The following is a 19,885-nucleotide window of genomic DNA, read 5'->3' on the forward strand; positions in this document are numbered from 1 at the left end:
TGTGCTCACTGTGGGTCTGCTGAAAAATTAAACCTGCAAAGAGAAATAGCCTGCACAACGGTATTTGGCATCACAGGGGTGTGTGTGTGTGTGTGTGTGTGTGTGTGTGTGAAAAGAACAGAGGATCTAGGGGAGCATGTTCACATGGATATCTTATTCTGCAGGTGCAGCTATTTCCCAAAGTACTGTATGACTTAAAAGCAGAAAATCGAAAAGTGCCACACTGCTTACTCAACGCATCAGCAATTTATTGATGAGCTCAAGTGACGCGATGAACGTCTGACTGACCGAAATGTCAGCTCATCAATGAGTCAGTTGATCCGTTGAGTAAGCAGTGTTGCCCTTTTCTTTTTACTGCTCTTAAGGTATGAAAAGGAGAACACAAAGAAAGCGATAAAGGCAAGAAAGAGAGAAAAAAAGAAAGGAAGAAAGAAAGAAAGAAAGAAAGAAAGAAAGAAAGAAAAGAGATATATTTCCACTGTTCTTGTGTGCGTGGGTCATAGCTCAGTGCTGGCGTTCTCTTCCTGTCCCCACTCTGTTCAAACCCATTCACTCCTGCGTCTGTTTGCCCCCTCTTCTCCTTTCATCTTTTCCTACTGTATTCTGTTCCTTTCTCCTTCTTCTTCCCACCTCTGGCTCTGTCTTTCACTCTACCATGGCTCTCTATCTCTTCATTCTCTCACTCCAGCCCCCTTCACTCTCTCTCCTTCACTTTTCTCTCTATCCCTCCCTTCCTCTCTTTCTTCCTGTCCTCTTCTCTGGTTTTTCATCTGGTTTTCTCTAGGTTTCTGTTTGCTATCTTTCTCCATCTAACACTCTAACCCCTCATCTCTCTCCCCTCCTCCTCTCTCTCCCTCTATCTCTCCTCCTGCCCCCCTCTACCTCTCTCTCCCCCTCCCTGTCCCTTTATCTCTCCTCCTGCCCCCCCTCTCCTCTTTCTCTCTTTCTCCCTCTCTCTCTCCCCCTCTCCCTCTCCCTCTCTCTCTCCCTCCTTCTCTCTCTCTCTCCCTCTCTTGCTTGTGGTGCCAAGCCTCTCTTTTGAAGTGCAGCACTGAGGAGTCAGGGAGCAGACACTTTAGAATGCAGGAAGCGTGCACACAGAACATGCTCATAGTTTCCACTGGACCAGTGGCACACGTCCACGCATTCTTCACCGCAGATACACACGCGCACGCGCGCACACACACACACACACACACACACACACACACACACACACACACACACACACACACACACACACACACACACACACACACACACACACAAATGCACAACAAGGCTGTGTTATGTGTCAGCAACCCAGAGGGAACAATGTGTGTGTGTTTGCATGTATTTATGTGTGTGTGTCTGCGTCACATGGAGGTAACCTGATTACATGAGGTCTTGCTTTCCATCTGTCTCACAAGGGCACCAAACACCCAACTGCAGAGGCATTGAAACCTGTGTGTGTGTGTGTGTGTGTGTGTGTGTGTGTGTGTGTGTGTGTGTGTGTGTGTGTGTGTGTGTGTGTGTGTGTGTGTGTGTGTGTGTGTGTGTGTGTGTGTGTGTATGTATGTGTCTTTATGTTTGTATGTCTGTGCGTGGGTTCATACAGTAGTAAATTCTTGCTTGTGTTTATGTGTGTCTGCACAGTGTGTGTGTGTGTGTGTGTGTGTGTGTGTGTGTGTGTGTGTGTGTATACACAGTGTGTGTGTGTGTTTGAGTGTGTGTGTGTGTGTGTGTGTGTGTGTGTGTGTGTGTGTGTGTGTGTGTGTGTGTGTGTGTGTGCGTGCGTGTTTGCCTGCGCATGCAAATGCACTTTTCCGTGTGTTGTGTGTGTGCTGAAATGCACCCTAATGATGGCAGTACACTTTGCCCACTCATGATCATGCATTTTAGTAAAGACAACACAGCCTTTTACGTCAGGACTGTGCATGGACAGCAGGGGGCCGACTCTTGTACAGTCATCTTGTGTTCTATTAGATAGTAGCTGTCAACTGGACTGATTAAGGCCTTTAGGAGCCTCTGCGGTCATGCAGTGGCACCTGGCTTGCATCATTATAATGGGTCCACTTCAAGTCCTCGTCCTGGGAACAGGGTTTGTATTGTTAGGAAGCTGTTTATTACTTCTCATTACTTCTCTAAGTGATCGTCTGTTGTAGTATTCAAAGTATTCTGAGTAGGTGTGTGTGTGTGTGTGTGTGTGTGTGTGTGTGTGTGTGTGTGTGTAGGGGTGTCTTTGTGTGTGTGTGTGTTGCTGTGTGTGTAGAGACAGATAGAGTCTGTATGTGTGAGTGTGGGAAACTACTGCATCATTTTGAAACTACCCTTCTATACACACACAAACACACACACACTCACGCACACACACACACACACACACACACACACACACACACACACACACACACACACACACACACACACACACTTGTTTAGCATTCACTGGACGCAGTATGTCCTGCCGGGGCAAACAACCCCATCAATCAACAGGCTCATTTCTCCAGTAGCAACAATCTTGAATTAGAGAGATGCATTTTTAATGTGTCCTCCATTTTGTGCTGCCCTCCCCACTCCTTGCCTGTTTCACATTAAAGTGGATGTGGTACCAAGACATAGACATCGGCTCCAACAGTGACTTCTCATCACCAGCTACATTTGTTGAGTTGTGGAACGTGCTCAGCATATACTCATACTAACACACACCCACATGTACAATGTGTGCACATAAACACACACACACACACACACACACACAGGGGCGCCTGCAGGAATTAATGCTATGGTACGCACCCCCCCCCCCCCCGCAAAAAAAATCACGCGTGGACAATATTTGTCCATTTCCCGGTTTACATAGCATAGCAACATTCACATGCAATAATACAACAACGTCTTGCCAACAACGTCTATTCATTTGGACAACTTGATACAGTCCTATACAGGCTAAAGTTACCTTTAGTTTTGGTCTAACTTACCGTGACGTCTGGCTTTAAACAGCTGTCTAATACAGTCTAACGTTCTGACAAGCAATTGCCCACCTTGTTCTTGCCCATCTGGAATAACTCCCAGCTTTGCTGCATCCATTCTTTCTGTTTTCGTTGTTTAAACTTGTGATATCCATGATGAGTATTGAGTTAGTGAATTAGCTCAACATTGTGTGCTGATAATATAGATAGCCGAGTAAAAGAAAACAAGTAGCCTAGTTGCGTGCCTGCGTGCGTATTCTCTATCTCCTGCTCAAACAAAATGTGCGCGCGTTAATTTTGATAACGTGTTCACTAACTTCAATAAAAAATTGTAAATTGTAGCCTGATGGCATGCAGCTAATGGGATACTGTCCATAGTTGGGAAGGTATGGTGGGCCAAAACACACACACACACACACACAGGAAATGTTCTCTTGTTGAGTAGCCTGATGGTACGCACAGTGCGTACGGACGTACACCTGCAGGCGCGCCTGCACACACACACACAAACACACACACACACACACACACACACACACACACACACACACACACACACACACACACACACACACACACACACCATTCATTACGGATATTTGGCTCATGCACAGATGCTTTCTTCTTTCTTTCTTTCTTTCTTTCTTTCTTTCTCTCCCTCTCTCTCTCTTTCTCAAACACTTACACACACACACACACACACACACACACACACACACACACACACACACACACACACACACACACACACACACACACACACAAACACAGACTCACATCAGAAATACTGGACTCTTTCATGGTCAATGCACAAGTAGATTTTACACACACATATAAACAAACACACACTCTTCCTCACTCACTCTTCCATACCCCCCCCCCACACACACACACACACACACACACACAGACACACGCAAACACACACACATTCCTGAAAACATCTAATCACTTCTTAAAATCTTCCTAAGACACAAACACACTAGATGCCTTTCACACTTCTGCGCTCAGAGTCACTCCACTTCAAAATCACAGGGCGCCTCTTACGCAGGCACACGACGTTGTGTAAACACACACACACACACACACACACACACCTCGGGCCGCCTTGACCTCTCGGCGCCTCCAGGCGCATGTGTGTTTATATGTGTGTGGAGGCATGCGGCTCTGTTTAACGTCAGAGGCAGATTGCCTGAAGATGGAGTGTGGGCCAGAGCAGCTCTTCCCCTGCCTGGCTGACCGCTCCTGAGCCTGCGGAACATGGAGACATGGCGGCTGGCTCAGGAGGAAGACACAAGCGCTGGCGTGGGTGTGTGGACTGCGTCTTGTTGCGTTGACTCTGTAACTCATCTCAAAATGTGTTTATGTGTAATAGAGTTGTAATAAACTTGATAGTACACTATGCATCACCTAACTCAGTCAAAGCAGCAAGACATGTTTTACAATGTAGGTAGTATAGCAGTATGGAAAGTATATATAGCGTATAGCAAGGTAGAGAATGGCTTATTCATAAACCATTTTTGAAACAATAGGCTACATGAACAAAGTTTTACACAAACGTTAACACATTTTAATTGTCATTCAACTGTAATTTATTTCATGTTATATGTTTTAGGTCTTGGCCTGACCTGACATAAGCAACAGGGAGAGTTATTACATAAACATATTAAACTAAGGTATATGGAAATTAATTTCAAGAGTCACTACCTACTTAGGAAATAAAGACTGAATATTCTCAAGGGCTCTCCAGTGTGTCTCTAATGGAAACTTCAGCTCAGGCTGCCAAATCGGTGATTATATTTTTTGTACCATTTGACTTTTTGACTGTTAGTTTTGCAGTGGATTTTCCCAAAGAGGATTTTGTTTCAAGAGGGTAGTGTTTCAAGATCAATTCCTGAAAAAAATTAGACTTCTTTCTAGAGTTGATGTTGTATGTGCTCCTCGGGTGTGGAAGAACTCATTTTGAAACATGCAGAGTTTGACTTAATATTGTAATAACAATATCTACCACAGCTATCATACAATAGTTAACACAACAAAGCTGTGGTTCAGTGCATACTGATTCATTGTTTTTAACATCCAGGACCTTTTAATTAACATTATTATTTGGATTGGTTAAGATGAAAAAGTTTGAACTAAAGCATTATCTAATTTAAAATGGTAATAGCTGCAGTTAATGCTTTATAGATAATACCCAGGGTTTTTAATTAATATTAATTATTGTAAAGTGGTCCCACTCTCTGACTAAACCATAAGGCAAGAAGTGTGTGTGTGTGTGTGTGTATGCCTGTGTGTGTGTGCCCTAATCGACCCTGACCACAGCCACCCCCTGGCTCAGCCAGATTGTGTAATACTCTCATGACTCTGACAAACAAAGAACAGCTGGAGTGTGTGTGTGTGTGTGTGAGAGAGAGAGACAGAGAAGAAAGTTCTGGTGTTTCGACTGCCAAAGCTTTTATTTCTCTTATGTGTGTGTGTGCCTGTGTGATCTGTTCATTTTTCTGATTACATTTTCATTGCATGGCTACTTGTTTATAAGAGAGTGCATGTATGCTTGCATTTCTCTCTCTATATATATATGAAAGAGAGAGGTCAGCTCAGGTGTCTGTTGAGGTGATGCTAACAGACATTCTGATGTATGGTCTCCGATGGTAACCTCTTGTTCCCTACGCCCATACATCTTCATTAGCTTCCTCATCCCTCTCTGCTCCTCCCTTCTCCCTCTGTATCTCTCCTGTCCTCTCTCCCCTACTTTATCTCTCTCCTCCTCCCTCTCTCTCTGTATCTCTCTCCTGTTCTCCCTCTCTCTCTGTATCTCTCTCCTTCTCCCTCTCTCTCTGTATCTCTCTCCTGTCCTCTCTCCCCTACTTTATCTCTCTCCTCCTCCCTCTCTCTTTATCTCTCTCCTCCTCCCTTCTCCCTCTCTCTCTTTATCTCTGTCCTCCTCCTTCTCTCTCTATATCTCTCTCCTGTTCTCCCTCCTATACTTTATCTCTCTCCTCCTCCCTCTCTCTTTATCTCTCTCCTCCTCGCTTCTTCCTCTCTTTCTTTATGTCTTTCCTTTCATTTCTCCATCACCCTCTTTATCTCTCTTGTCCTCCTGTCTCTCTCTATCAATATTTCTCTCCTCCAGTCTACCTCTCTCTTTTTATCTCACTCTCTCTCTTTCTCCATCTCTCTCTCTCTCTCTGCTTCCTCTCCCTCTCAAGTTCGTTCTTGCTCTGCCTGAACTTGTAGGAAATGTTGTTCATATTCATTTGGAGGTTAAAGGATGTGTTCAGAGCAAGACTGCCACTACACAAGTAAATCCATCTCTCTGGCCTCAATCTCTCAGCTGCACTGTAGGAAAGAATGAAAGAGGAAGTGGATTCATGAATGAAAGATGGGAGGAATGTGTGCCTCTAAGAGGTGTCAGTGTGGCCCTGCCCTGGTCTGAATGAATTAAGGTGCCTGTGTGTCCTGTTTTAGTGTATGAATGGATAAATGAATGAATATCTATTAAAGAGCTGCCAGTGTGTTTGTGATATAAAGCTCTGGTGTGAATGAATAAATGACTGACTGTTTACATACCAGGGCTCAACGTTAACTTTCAAAAGTGGTTAAAAGTGGTTGCCAGCTTGGCAACCAGGCATGAGGTTTTGGTTGTCAAAGCCAAACAAATCTGGTTGCCACCCGGGCAACCATTAATGTCTAGCCCTGCTACATACGTCTATATATGATGTGATTTGTGTTTCTTTGGTGTACATCCCTGGTCTGAATAAATTAATATCTACATAAGAGCTTTCGGAGTTTTTCGTGAGGCCCTGGTGTGAAGAGCTTTTCGTGAGGCCCTGGTGTGAATGCTGAGCCACAACTGTTGGATGTCCTGATGGTGACACTCTCAGAGGCTCTCCGTGGGTCTGCAAATGTCATTCGGTTTGGCAATCTGGAGCTGGGAGTTCTACGGGATTACACAGATTAAAGCCTTTTGGGGCCAGTCTGGCCTGACCAGGACAGAATGTCCCTCAGTGTGTGTGTGTGTGTGTGTGTGTGTGTGTGTTGTGAGTGTGTATGTGTTTGCGTGTGCTTGTGTGTGTGTGTGTGTGTGTGTGACTGTGTGTGTGTGTGTGTGTGTGTGTGTGTGTGTGTGACTGTGTGTGTGTGTGTGTGTGTGTGTGTGTGTGTGTGCGTTTGCGTGTGCTTGTGTGTGTGTGTGTGTGTGTGCATATGATGTATGTGTGTGTGTGTGTGTCCATCTGGATGTGTTTCATGCCTGCGTCTGGGTGTCAGCATGTCAGTATGTGTTAGTGTCCCTCGGCATCACATAACAGCTCAGTGTCGGTCTTGCTTCTCCAGATTGTATTTTCACTGGGGATCATTCAGCCGTGGTCACTGCAGTCCATGCTGATGCATTGCCCTCCTTGTGCTCGCACTAGACAAGGATGATCGCTGACCACAAAGTCTCACACACACACACACACACACACACACACATATTACACCAGGGGGCCAACTGAAGGTTAACCCAGTGATTGATGCTTCAGAATTTTAGGTTTTTGTTTTGCTCATTTCCTTCCCCCAGCCACTCTTCATGGCTTTAAGATTGCCCTTTAAAAGTGTCAGAGGCTGAGGAGAGAGAGAGAGAGAGAGAGAGAGAGAGCGGGAAGGAGTAAAGTGCACACTGCCGAAAGGCAGACTGCTGACCTCAACACGTTTCTCTCCTGGAGGGGGATGGAGGGGACGGGGAGGTTGACATCTTCTACGTGTCAAAGCCTGTGACACAACACACACTTAACGGCCAGCCTGGATGTGACAGAGAGACCCAGAGGGCCCAGGAGGGAAAAGGAGAACAGAAGAATGGAAAGAGAATGGAAGAGAGAGAGAGAGAGAGAGAGAGAGAGGCCTACTAACTAAAAAGAAGAGATAAAGAGAGAGAAAGAAGGGTTCGGAGAGAGAAGAGAAGCAAGTTTATGAAGGCAGAGTGACAGTCACAGAGCGAGCAGAACTTGAATAAAGAAGCAGGGGAGAGAGAAGAGAGACTGGATCAAACGAAGAGACAGATAGAGATGGAGAGAGATAGAGAGAGAGATAGAGATGGAGATAGAGAGAGAGAGATGGAGATGGAGATAGAGAGAGACATAGAGGCAGAAATGGAGGCAGGACTTTAACAAAATATGTGTAAGGTGGAGTTTGACAAGTGAAATGTGTGAGCTGGAGTGAGAGGGAGGAAAACTAGATGAAAGACTTGCACAAAGACAACAAAAGAGGAGAGGAACAGGAGGAGCAGGATGAGAGGTTCTAATAAGAGGAGAGGTGCCTGGAAAGTGTCGGAGCCTGTCAGTGTGCAATCCACATGCAATTTACCATTTAAAACTTTACTGGAGCTCCCCCACAGCACATCAACGCACTATTACCCCACGTCTCTGTCAAGCACATCATTAGTGCCCTCCCTCTGTCATTCTTACAGGCTTTTACTCTCTCTCATCTTCCTATCTCTCTCACCCTCTTGCTCCTTCCGTTCTCTCTCATTCCTTTCTCTCTCTCTCTGTCTTTCTGTATCTCTCATCCTCTTCCTCCTCTCTCTCCCCCTTTTCTCTGAGGGTCAGAGAGAGAGAGAGAGAGAGAGATGGGGAGACTGCAGGCAGTGGTGTGTGTCGTAGTGAGCTCTGAGACATCGGAGCGTGGCGTGTGTGACGTGTTGTTCTGCAGGCCTGTCTGCGTTTATCCCCATTAAAGCAGAACTTCAATGAGGCACCGTTCCCTCTGTACCACCCCCCCCACACACACACACACACACACACACACACACACACACCCAGCCCTCAGAGAGGGGACAAGGACAGGAGAGGGGAGCGGCCCCTTTGAAATGCAGTCTGCCCTGCCCTGTGCATAGCACTAATGAATACAAACGCACAGATAGGGTCCATCAGCTGACTGGGTCTGTCACACACACAGACACACATACACACACACACACACACACACACATCCATGCATGCAAGCCGCACACACACACTTACTGACATGCACACACACACACACACACACAGATATAATCACTTACACACCCATACACTCATCTTAAAGTCATGCTTTATTGAAGCTTTTATTCAAAGCAACTCACAAATAAGATAGGCACAAACCTAACACCAAAACTATTAATCAGGAGATAACAATCTGTGCTGCAAACCCAATTATCGCCTGTGACAGGCACTGTAGCCGTGAGAAACCAAAGGAACTGCAGTTCCACACCTCTGTGTTGTTAACCATGGCTCTGCATGACTGAGCACGTCCATTATTATTGTGCAGGAGAAGCACAGGGTGCTGTGTCTTTGTAAATACAGATGTAATGAATCCTCTAACAGAGAGATTAGATGGAGTTGTTTTTTTATCTGGTCTCAGAACAGAACATCTCTGAGCATTGTGTTATCACTGCGAAGCAGAGATGGAGCTTGTAATTTCTTCCCCATTCACCATAACCATGCTTCCTCAATACATACACACACACACACACACACACACACACACACATACACATACACACACACATTCACACACACACACTCTCACTAACACACACACACACACCAAGACACACACACACACACACAGCCCTCCATAACACACCAGACTGAAGGGGACACAGGCACATGAGGGGCTGGCTTATTGCTCCACCTCATTACTGAGGCCTCACGGGTGGGATCTCACTTGATCTCAATTCATTTCCATGTTCATTAAATGTAGCATGGAGAGCAACAGCCATGGCATCAGAGAGAGAGCATTTGAAGATTTCATTCTGTCATAAGCAGAAAATAGCATAATAGTATGCAGCTGGCTAATATGTTTCATGTGAAGCAAATGTGTCCTGACATGTGCGAGGGAATCATACGCTAATGAGAAGAGCGTGTGAGTTATGATATTACTTTTCAGCTGTTGAAGGGTTCAAAAGGCATACCTGCAAACTCAGAAGGGCTGAAAAAGGTGACATATTTCAGAAAGACAACCCCCCCCCCCCGCCCCGCAGAAGATTTGAAAAAGATTTTACATTTCAACACGTAAATGAAGGGATATCGGGAATAACCGACATTTCTATTACATGCACATAGGTAGACCTGCAATAATGAATATTGAATATTATCATATTATATTATAATAAACGTGCAATAAGCAGAATTTAAATATGGCTGCATTTGACACTTTTACATATTAAAATGACATAGTCCTAACAGTAGGCCTACCAGCTGTTTTGAGTTAAGGCCATGTTTAGCCTAATTGAATAACTTAATGATGGAGAAGATATTTTCAGACCTGCCATCCTTGAAGAAATGTCAGTATTACCTCAAACCAGGGAAAACACATTGCCAGCCCAACTTGGCCTTCATGTATGCAGCCAAAAACAGACCAAACAACATAAATGCTGACAATCTGTTTTAAAGCCTAATCCTTATCTATAAAAATCACTGGTGTTGATAGAAAGGGACTGTGGATATCCATTTTCTGGTCTCTATTCTAGCATGTCTGGTTTATTAGTACCTCTTTTCAATCCATTATTATTTCTTATTATTATACGTCATGTCTAACCATCATCGACACAAATATAATGCTAAATGAAATAACTTGTGAACGAGCAATAACTTTCCAAGACAATATTAAACTATTAAGCCGAGCTAAATTCACAATCGCACTCAGTGCAGAGTCGTTTTGTTTCGCAAAGCAATTCAAAACGGCCAGCTGCGGGAACGTGATTTTGCGAGTAAACACTTGTTAACCTCACCTCAACAAGTCTTTCATTTAACCCACCGAGGGCAAGAGAAAAGTAGCCTAACAATATGATGTTTTACCTTGAGTTTATAGTCAGAGAGAGTGTAGCATGTGGCCCGTGTTTGTTAGCTAACATTTTCTTTTTTTCCTTGGTCATATCGCTGCTGCAGGCCATAGCAGGCAGGCTATGCGTAACAGAAAGTGAGAGAGATAAAGCCGGCCCTCAGAAACAACTGATAGCCCATTTGACAGCCCACAGAGCAAGCCTAGATCCAAACCTCAAGCTACAGAGCATAGGATTTAAGGCAGTATTTCACAAAAAATATATCTGTTTTTTTATTATGTTTTTTATTTGTGTATAGTTAAGTGTAGATTCAAATCATTGTGTTTTCATTCCCCCTGTAAGAGGCTAAATGAAACTCTAATCCAGACATCTCTCTGCATAGAGTACTATCACTCCTCATATAGATTCCTTAACCGCTCTGCATACTAAGTACCCGCCTGCCGCTCAGGGAATAGACAGGTCACATGAGAAGGTGAGCACTGACTGAAGACTTATTAGTGACCGATGGCAGAGTGACCTCACATGAAAGACAGTGTAATTACTTGGTGTATGAGTAGGGGAGGTATGCATGTATTATGCATTAACGCACCCAGTAATTATGTTTTTTTTTACCATCCTGTGTGTGGAATGGGATGTAGGCCCAAGAATTAATTCTGTGTTCCGGAAATATCACTGAAAATGCCACATGTCAGGGGACTGGATAAGCGATTGTGGAAAAAATCTGAAGATTGAGTGTGCATGTGTATAGCATGTGTGTGAAGGAGGTTCAGTGTGTGTGTGTGTGTGTGTGTGTGCAGATGTGGTTGTGTATGTGTTTGTGTGTGCTTGTATGTGTGTTAAAGGTTGTATCATTTCATGCTCCACATCATGAATGAATACCACAAGATGGCCACGTCACAAACTTGCCCTTCTTGGATCGAGACTTATTTCTCATTCTTTCTCATTAGTTTAGCAAGAGGGAGAGAGAGAGAGAGGGAGAGAAAGAGGAAGGGAGAGAGAGAGAAACCACCAGCGCTGCTTAATCAATTGCACTTGAGTCCCCAGATGCGCAAAATCCATAAAAAATTCAACACAAGCCAAACCCCCCTCTACCCCCACCTCCATCCTCTCTCCACCCTCCCTTCACCTCCTCCATCCTCTCCTTTTCACCTCCTCCACCCCTTACCTCCTCCACCCTCCCCTCACCTCCTCCACCTTTACCCAAAACCCCCTCCACCCCACCTCCATCCTCCCCTCACCCTCCCTCCACTTCCTCCACCCTCTCCTCACTTCCTCCACCCTCCCCTCACCCTCTCCTCACCTCCTCCATCCTCTCTCCTTCTCACCTCCTCTTCCACCAGCTCAGCTGATCAACCGCCACTTCTCAGATGCCATTCAGACCACGGACCCATTACCCTTAATAATTCAGCCTAGGCATCTCGTCAGCTGCTGACATTTAAAGCAGCGCGCACGCGCACACACACACACACACACACATAGGAAGAGAGAGACTCGCCCTGCCAAATCTGATCACCGGTGTCTGTGCAGTCCATCTGCGGGATTATCCCCCCGTGATATTATCTCGGCTACAATTATGAGCTCGACATTAAGCCTGTGTCTGTGTTTGTGTGGTTTTGTGTGTGTGTGTGTGTGCCCCATCAGTGCTTGACAGGTATCTGCACTGCAGTCTTGGTGTGTTAAGAAGATCTGTTGCTGTGGGACAGGGATTGTAGCAAGGCGAAGATGAGTGGTGTGCAAAACGCTAGCCCTGACCTTCCCTCATGCACTTTGATCAAGTTTATCTTTTTATTTAGTCTGGCTTTCACCAGACCAAGCTCAATCTTTTAAGATTGAACATTAGTCTGGGGAGTCCGCTATGTATTTTCAACTGCACAAGAGGCGTGATCAACGGGCATAGTTCGACTCTGTGTGCAATTGGATAGTCATTCACCAATCTGACCAACGAACCGGGTGACGTTTGCAGAGCGACGCGAAAACTCCAGGCTCTCCCGCTATAGTCATCGTTTTAAACCTGCCAATAGCGTGCCAGGTGGATAAGCCAGTTTGTGATTGGCCCCCACAAAAGTGTAACGGAAGCAGGAGAAAGAGATACAGGTTTCCAGCCTGAGCTGCAGGGCGGAAAAAAGAAACCGCCATCAGATCAGGCTGGGTTCACCCAACCTACTTTTTATTATTATTGATAGCGGCAATGGAAGACCGTACAATAGTCTACAGTATGGGGATGCATTTGTATGAACAGATTATTTTCCCTTACCCACCCTCTCGTCCACCACTACCCCCCTCCTTCTCCCCATCCCCTGACAGGTCTTAACAGCACATACTATCCTTAAAACACATGTACTGTATTAAAGAAACACACCTTACTTTTTTACACCATGTTTAAAGATGGAGCAAGGCCAAGGTATCCAGAGCTGGGTCAGAGTGTCCTCGAACATGCCAGACAGAGTAGGCCTTTTGCATAGCTTTATATTGTAGTGCTTAACCTACCACATCTTCAGACAGAGTAGGTCTTTTGCATAGCTTTATATTGTAGTGCTTAACCTACCACAGCTTCAGACAGAGTAGGTCTTTTGCATAGCTTTATATTGTAGTGCTTAACCTACCACAGCTTCAGACAGAGTAGGTCTTTTGCATAGCTTTATATTGTAGTGCTTAACCTACCACAGCTTCAGACAGAGTAGGTATTTTGCATAGCTTTACATTGTAGTGCTTAACCTACCACATCTTCAGACAGAGTAGGTCTTTTGCATAGCTTTATATTGTAGTGCTTAACCTACCACATCTTCAGACAGAGTAGGTCTTTTGCATAGCTTTATATTGTAGTGCTTAACCTACCACATCTTCAGACAGAGTAGGTCTTTTGCATAGCTTTACATTGTAGTGTTTAACCTACCACAGCTTCAGACAGAGTAGGTCTTTTGCATAGCTTTACATTGTAGTGCTTAACCTACCATATTGTAGTGCTTTACCTACCTCAGCTTTAGACAGAGTAGGTATTTTGCATAGCTTTATATTGTAGTGCTTAACCTACCACAGCTTCAGACAGAGTAGGTCTTTTGCATAGCTTTATATTGTAGTGCTTAACCTACCACATCTGCATAGCTTTATATTGTAGTGCTTAACCTACCACATCTTCAGACAGAGTAGGTATTTTGCATAGCTTTATATTGTAGTGCTTAACCTACCACATCTTCAGACAGAGTAGGTCTTTTGCATAGCTTTACATTGTAGTGTTTAACCTACCACAGCTTCAGACAGAGTAGGTCTTTTGCATAGCTTTACATTGTAGTGCTTAACCTACCATATTGTAGTGCTTTACCTACCTCAGCTTTAGACAGAGTAGGTATTTTGCATAGCTTTATATTGTAGTGCTTAACCTACCACAGCTTCAGACAGAGTAGGTCTTTTGCATAGCTTTATATTGTAGTGCTTAACCTACCACATCTGCATAGCTTTATATTGTAGTGCTTAACCTACCACATCTTCAGACAGAGTAGGTCTTTTGCATAGCTTTATATTGTAGTGCTTAACCTACCACATCTTCAGACAGAGTAGGTCTTTTGCATAGCTTTACATTGTAGTGCTTAACCTACCACAGCTTCAGACAGAGTAGGTCTTTTGCATAGCTTTACATTGTAGTGCTTAACCTACCATATTGTAGTGCTTAACCTACCACAGCTTCAGACAGAGTAGGTCTTTTGCATAGCTTTATATTGTAGTGTTTAACCTACCACAGCTTCAGACAGAGTAGGTATTTTGCGTTGCTTTACATTGTAGTGCTTAACCTACCACAGCTTCAGACAGAGTAGGTCTTTTGCATGGCTTTATATTGTAGTGCTTAACCTACTGTACCACAGCTTCAGGCTGCAGCCGTGCATGCTGAGCAGCTGCCTTGGTGTTGTGTGTCTGGGGTGCACTCAACACACAAACGTTTCGGAATGAAATGGAATCTTCTCTGAGATGAGTCCTTGTGGTGTTCTCTGGTGTTCGCTGTGTAAGCACCCCCCCCCCCCCCCCCACACACACACACACACACTTCAAACACACACACACACACCACCCCAGTGTGGTACTGCTTCTCAACAGCGGGAATGAGATGTCATAGGCCTTTGCGGTAGTGCGGGGTGGAGGCAGGATAAGGTCACCCCAGGCCAGGCACATTACAGCTGAGAAATGGACAATTAGGCCTGACAAGGGAAGGAAAGGAGGCACCCCTCCATAACACGCCCGTTGGCCTTAGTGCAAATCGTCCTCATTGTCCTCTGACCAGCACCATTTCCAGCCATAGCCCCGAGGAGTGTTCCGTGACTGCAGGGTGGTGATGGAGGTGGTGGTGGTGGTGGTGGTGGTGGGGTCGTCCACACACAGCGCACATTACAGCAATTCATCAGAGACACGACTGCGGCAATATGGTATGCAGGGGCGCTAAATGGAATATGGAATGTGATGAGTTGGGCTAAATGCAAGGCGGCTGGAGTGGCCATGTGTCGGAACGAAATGGAATTTTTTTTCACCGAGATGCAGCCGGCGTTAGTTGTGTTAATCAGTGCCCAGGCTGCAAATGTATGGGTTCTGTCATCTGTTGTTAGGCTTTTGAGGAAGTGAAGGGCTCAGGCGAGAGGGAGGAGAGAGAGAGAGACAGCAGGGCTAGGTGAGCGAGTGTTTGTATGTGTGAGAGAGAAGAGTGTGTGTGTGTGTGTGTGTGTGTGTGTGTGTGTGTGTGTGTGTGTGTGTGTGTGTGTGTGTGTGGAAGGAGGCAGACAGAGAGTAGGTGAGAGAGTGTTTGTATGTGTGAGAGAGAGGTGTGTGTGTGTGTGTGTGTGTGTGTGTGTGTGTGTGTGTGTGTGTGTGTGTGTGTGTGTGTGTGGAAGGAGGCAGACAGTAGGTGAGGGAACGTTTGTATGTGTGAGAGAGAGGTGTGTGTGTGTGTGTGTGTGTGTGTGTGTGTGTGTGTGTGTGTGTGTGTGTGTGTGTGTGTGTGTGTGTGTGTGTGTGTGTGTGCGTGCATATAAGGAGGCAGACAGAGAGGGAGCGGATGGATAAAGTGAGATAGCAGGACTCTCCAGAGACGACGAGAGAGAGATGAGTGAAGAGGAGCAAGCTAAAGAGAGGAGAAAACGCGCACAGAAAGCTGATGCCTTGCTGTTACTGCTGCTGCATGCTGCTGTTATTGCCTCACCCCCACTCTAACAACTATGGCACACACCCACCCCACATCTAGTCTACACACACAAGCCAATCACTGCACAACTAGCTACACTCAGTGCAGTGCACAAAGACATTTAAAGTCCACTCCATGCACATCACCACTGAGATACTGTATCTCCACACTGGATAGAGTAAACACAGACACAACTCCACATTCTAAAACTACTTTACACTCTTTATCTTTTATAGAGGGCCTAAGAGCACAAACAGCAGTAAAAGAATATGCACTGTTTACTGTGATCTCTGCACAAAGAAACTCACTTTCCACTCCTATGAAATGCTACAGCTGCTGAGGTCCTATCTATAGTACTTTGGTACGGTACATAAAGAAAGAGCAACATCCACTTGAGTACTATAACTACTGGGGAACTGTCCATACTTAAGCACCAGGCACACTTAATGGTGCTCTAAGCGATGTCACACGGTTTCTAAGCTGAAACATTTTTTGTCACATACAGCAAACATCACCTCACCATCCACTAGCTGCCTGTGCCCTGAATACACTGAAAAATAAACGCAGTCTCTGTGGACAGCCCAGGCTCAAAAAATGGCAACAAAAACAACATGGTCCAGTCTGGACCATAAAAACATGACAAATGGGAAGGGAGGGGGAGGTAGTAGCGAGCTAGCTCTCTGTTTTGTTTGAACGCCAATAGAAGTGATGTTACCCAACATCGCTTAGAGCGCCTTCAAACTCAGTGTGGACTGTGTAGATTCGGCAACCACTGAGCAATACTCACACAGAGGCTTCCTGAAGAAGTCAGTACCACACCGAATATTGGGTCATCAATCCAGCATAGCTGAGTCACCTCTCGCACTGTTTCATGACTGCACTCATTTACTGTACATTCTTATACGGCCATTCAGCAGGCTCCATCATATGTGAAGAGAGTCATCAATCTAGAAATGCCGAGTCATCAACTCATCGTTCACACAGTTTTATGCCTGCACTCATTCTCATTCTCATAGTCAATCATTCAGCAGGATTGTATATTACCATACAGTGTGTGATGAGGCAGTATAGTCATGTCAATCTGATGAACAATGTGTGTGTACAGGAGACATGAAGGGACAATAACTGTTGGTGTTTGTGTGTGTGTGTGTGTTTGGTGCATTTCAAATGAATGTGAAATATACAAAGTATACAAAGTACGGTATGTATATTTCTTATGTGTACAAATGTATATGTGAGGTTGCTGGAGCTTGTGTGTGTGTATGTGAATGTACATATGTGTGTGTGTGTGTGTGTGAGAGACAGTGGGGCTAAGTGAAACAGAGTGAGAGCAGAGAGAGTGTGACAGGTGTGTGTGTGTGTGTTTATGTGTGAGTCTCTCTGCGCTCTCTGGGTGTTTCTCGCATTTCGTGTGTTTGAGTGTTTAATTGCTTCTCTCCGTAGAGGTCATGGAAAGGTCACTCTGGCCCGTTTGTCTGGCCCGCTCTCTGCCCCACTAAGTCCCCCCCGTCTGAACCCTGCAAATGAATTCCCTCCGCTCAATTTATCCTCTAATGTGGCATGGCAAATTAAAGTAAACAACTGTGCTTTATTAATGACCTCACGACACCCTTTTTCTTCCTAGATTAATGACCTCCACCATCCATCCTTTCTCTTTATCTATCAGTCTGTTCTCTTATCTTCACTGTCCTCAATTTAACTTTTTGTTCCTCTCTTTTTTCACCTTATATACTTCAATGTATTCTGTTTCTTGTTTACTTTTCCCTTAAATTAAATTGAACTGTTCAATGCTTCATTAAAGGGAAGAGGAGAGATAGACTTCTCTGCATAGTCTGTCTGCCTCTCCACCTTTTTCCATGTTTGTGTACTGACTGTCCACTGGCTTAATGTTTTTACTACTGCTACACTGTTTACAGGCTAGATTGGCACATATGCATAACCCCACCCTCCCTCCCACAGCTTGGATTGTGGCCCTACTTAATACTTGACCAATGTCTGTAACCCTATTACTTCAACCTATTCTTGCGCTGCTATAGTTCTTTATATTACTTGGTCTACATTATTCTCTTATACGTCCATATTTATTTTATGCTGGTCTCTAGACTTTATTCTTGCACTGTTGGACTTACTTGCACCATCACCATGACACTCACTCTCATAGAGCACCTTACCATGCATACAGAATCCCAGGCTCAGTCCCTGCCCTGTCACTGCAAGCGCCTCATGCTTATTCATCATTAAGCACGTTATGTGGATATTTGATTTAGTATATTTGGTATTTTTAGTTTTTTAGTATTTTTATCTTCTACTGTCTTTATTGTTCAGTGTTTTTTTTATATTTATATACTTATATTACTTTTTCTGCTGTAAGTGCATGTTGTGTGTGATGTCTGTATGCTACTGAGACCTTAAATTTCCCCTTGAGGATCAATAAAGTATCTATCTATCTATCTATCTATCTATCTATCTATCTATCTATCTATCTATCTCTAAATTCCTCTGTAGACCATATTTATGGTATTTCTGTATTAGAAACATTAACTTTACTTGGGTCTAATGTCAGTTTAACTCCTGATGCCTGCTGATTAAAGTTGATACTCATGTATCTCTCTCTCTCTCTCTCTCCCTCTCCCTCTACAGGGCGAGTGCTCGCAGAAGTGTAAGCACATGTTCATTGTGGAGACGGTGTGTGTGGCCTGGTTCTCGCTGGAGTTCGTCCTGCGCTTCATCCAGGCGCGCAGCAAGCTGGAGTTCCTCCGCGGGCCGCTCAACATCATCGACGCCATGGCCATCCTGCCCTACTACGTGTCCCTGATCGTGGACGAGGAGGACCCGTCGCTGGCCGAGCACGACCGCCCAGGGGGCGGCCGGGGCTACCTGGACAAGCTGGGCCTGGTGCTGCGCATCCTGCGCGCGCTGCGGATCCTCTACGTGATGCGGCTGGCTCGCCACTCGCTGGGCCTGCAGACGCTGGGCCTGACTGTGCGGCGTAGCACGCGGGAGTTCGGCCTGCTGCTCCTCTTCCTGTGCGTGGCCGTCACGCTCTTCTCGCCGCTGGTGCACCTGGCCGAGAGCGAGCTGACCACCACGGGCGCGCAGGACTTCAGCAGCATCCCCGCCTCCTACTGGTGGGCCATCATCTCCATGACGACGGTGGGCTACGGCGACATGGTGCCGCGCTCCATCCCCGGCCAGGTGGTGGCGCTCAGCAGCATCCTGAGCGGCATCCTCATCATGGCCTTCCCCGCCACCTCCATCTTCCACATGTTCTCGCGCTCCTACCAGGAGCTCAAGGCCGAGCACGACCGCATGCTGAAGGAGGAGATGGCCGCCGCCGCCGCCGCCAACTCCTCGGGGGACGACTTCGACGGGGAGGGAGGAGGAGGGGGGTGTCCTGACTACCCCCCACCGGGGCTGTCCGCCACCCCGGAGACCAACACCCCCGGCTCCCTGGAGGACATCTCGCTGCTGGGGAACGGAGCGGAGCGCTCGGGGAGCCACCGGAACGATCTCCCAGCCAGCGCCTTCTGAGCCACACTCCACACTCGAGGTCGGGTGGGGGTTGCGGGACTCAGACATTAAAGAGACTGACACACACACACACACACACACACACACACAGACAGACAGACAGACAGACAGACAGACAGACACAGACACACAGACACACAGACGCACACACACACACACACACACACACACACACACACACACTCACACACACTTGATCCCCAGAGGATGTGGGACAGATGGACCCCCTCCCATCTCCACCTCACCTGCACAGTCCAAGTCTTCCACTCTTCTCTTCCACAGAGATCAAAGAGAGAGAATCAAAGAGTTCTCCGCCTGTCCATTTACTCAAGGACACTGGACTGAAAGGCAAAGGAATAAGCAATAATTTAACGGCCGACCACATTTTTGTGAGACGCAAAAGACAAGAGATTGAAGAGAATGAACTCCCTTTAAGGAGTT

The 19,885-nt window shown here is 45.7% G+C and overlaps 1 protein-coding gene across 1 annotated transcript in view; it reads left to right on the top strand.

Annotated features, from left to right (window-relative positions):
* Window positions 1–19,444, top strand: part of kcng4a (potassium voltage-gated channel, subfamily G, member 4a) — a 24,011-nt gene extending 4,567 nt beyond the window's left edge. The window contains exon 2 of the mRNA XM_076301048.1: window positions 18,554–19,444. Coding sequence (XP_076157163.1) covers window positions 18,554–19,444 — 891 coding nt within the window. The remainder of the gene's footprint in view (window positions 1–18,553) is intronic.
* The last annotated feature ends 441 nt before the right edge of the window (window positions 19,445–19,885 follow it).

Source organism: Alosa pseudoharengus, unplaced genomic scaffold, assembly GCF_046254945.1.
Source record: "Alosa pseudoharengus isolate Yale_2024_CS ecotype anadromous, Long Island Sound unplaced genomic scaffold, YU_APseudo_1.1 YU_APseudo_1.1_scf_10, whole genome shotgun sequence".
Lineage (NCBI taxonomy): Eukaryota > Metazoa > Chordata > Actinopteri > Clupeiformes > Clupeidae > Alosa > Alosa pseudoharengus.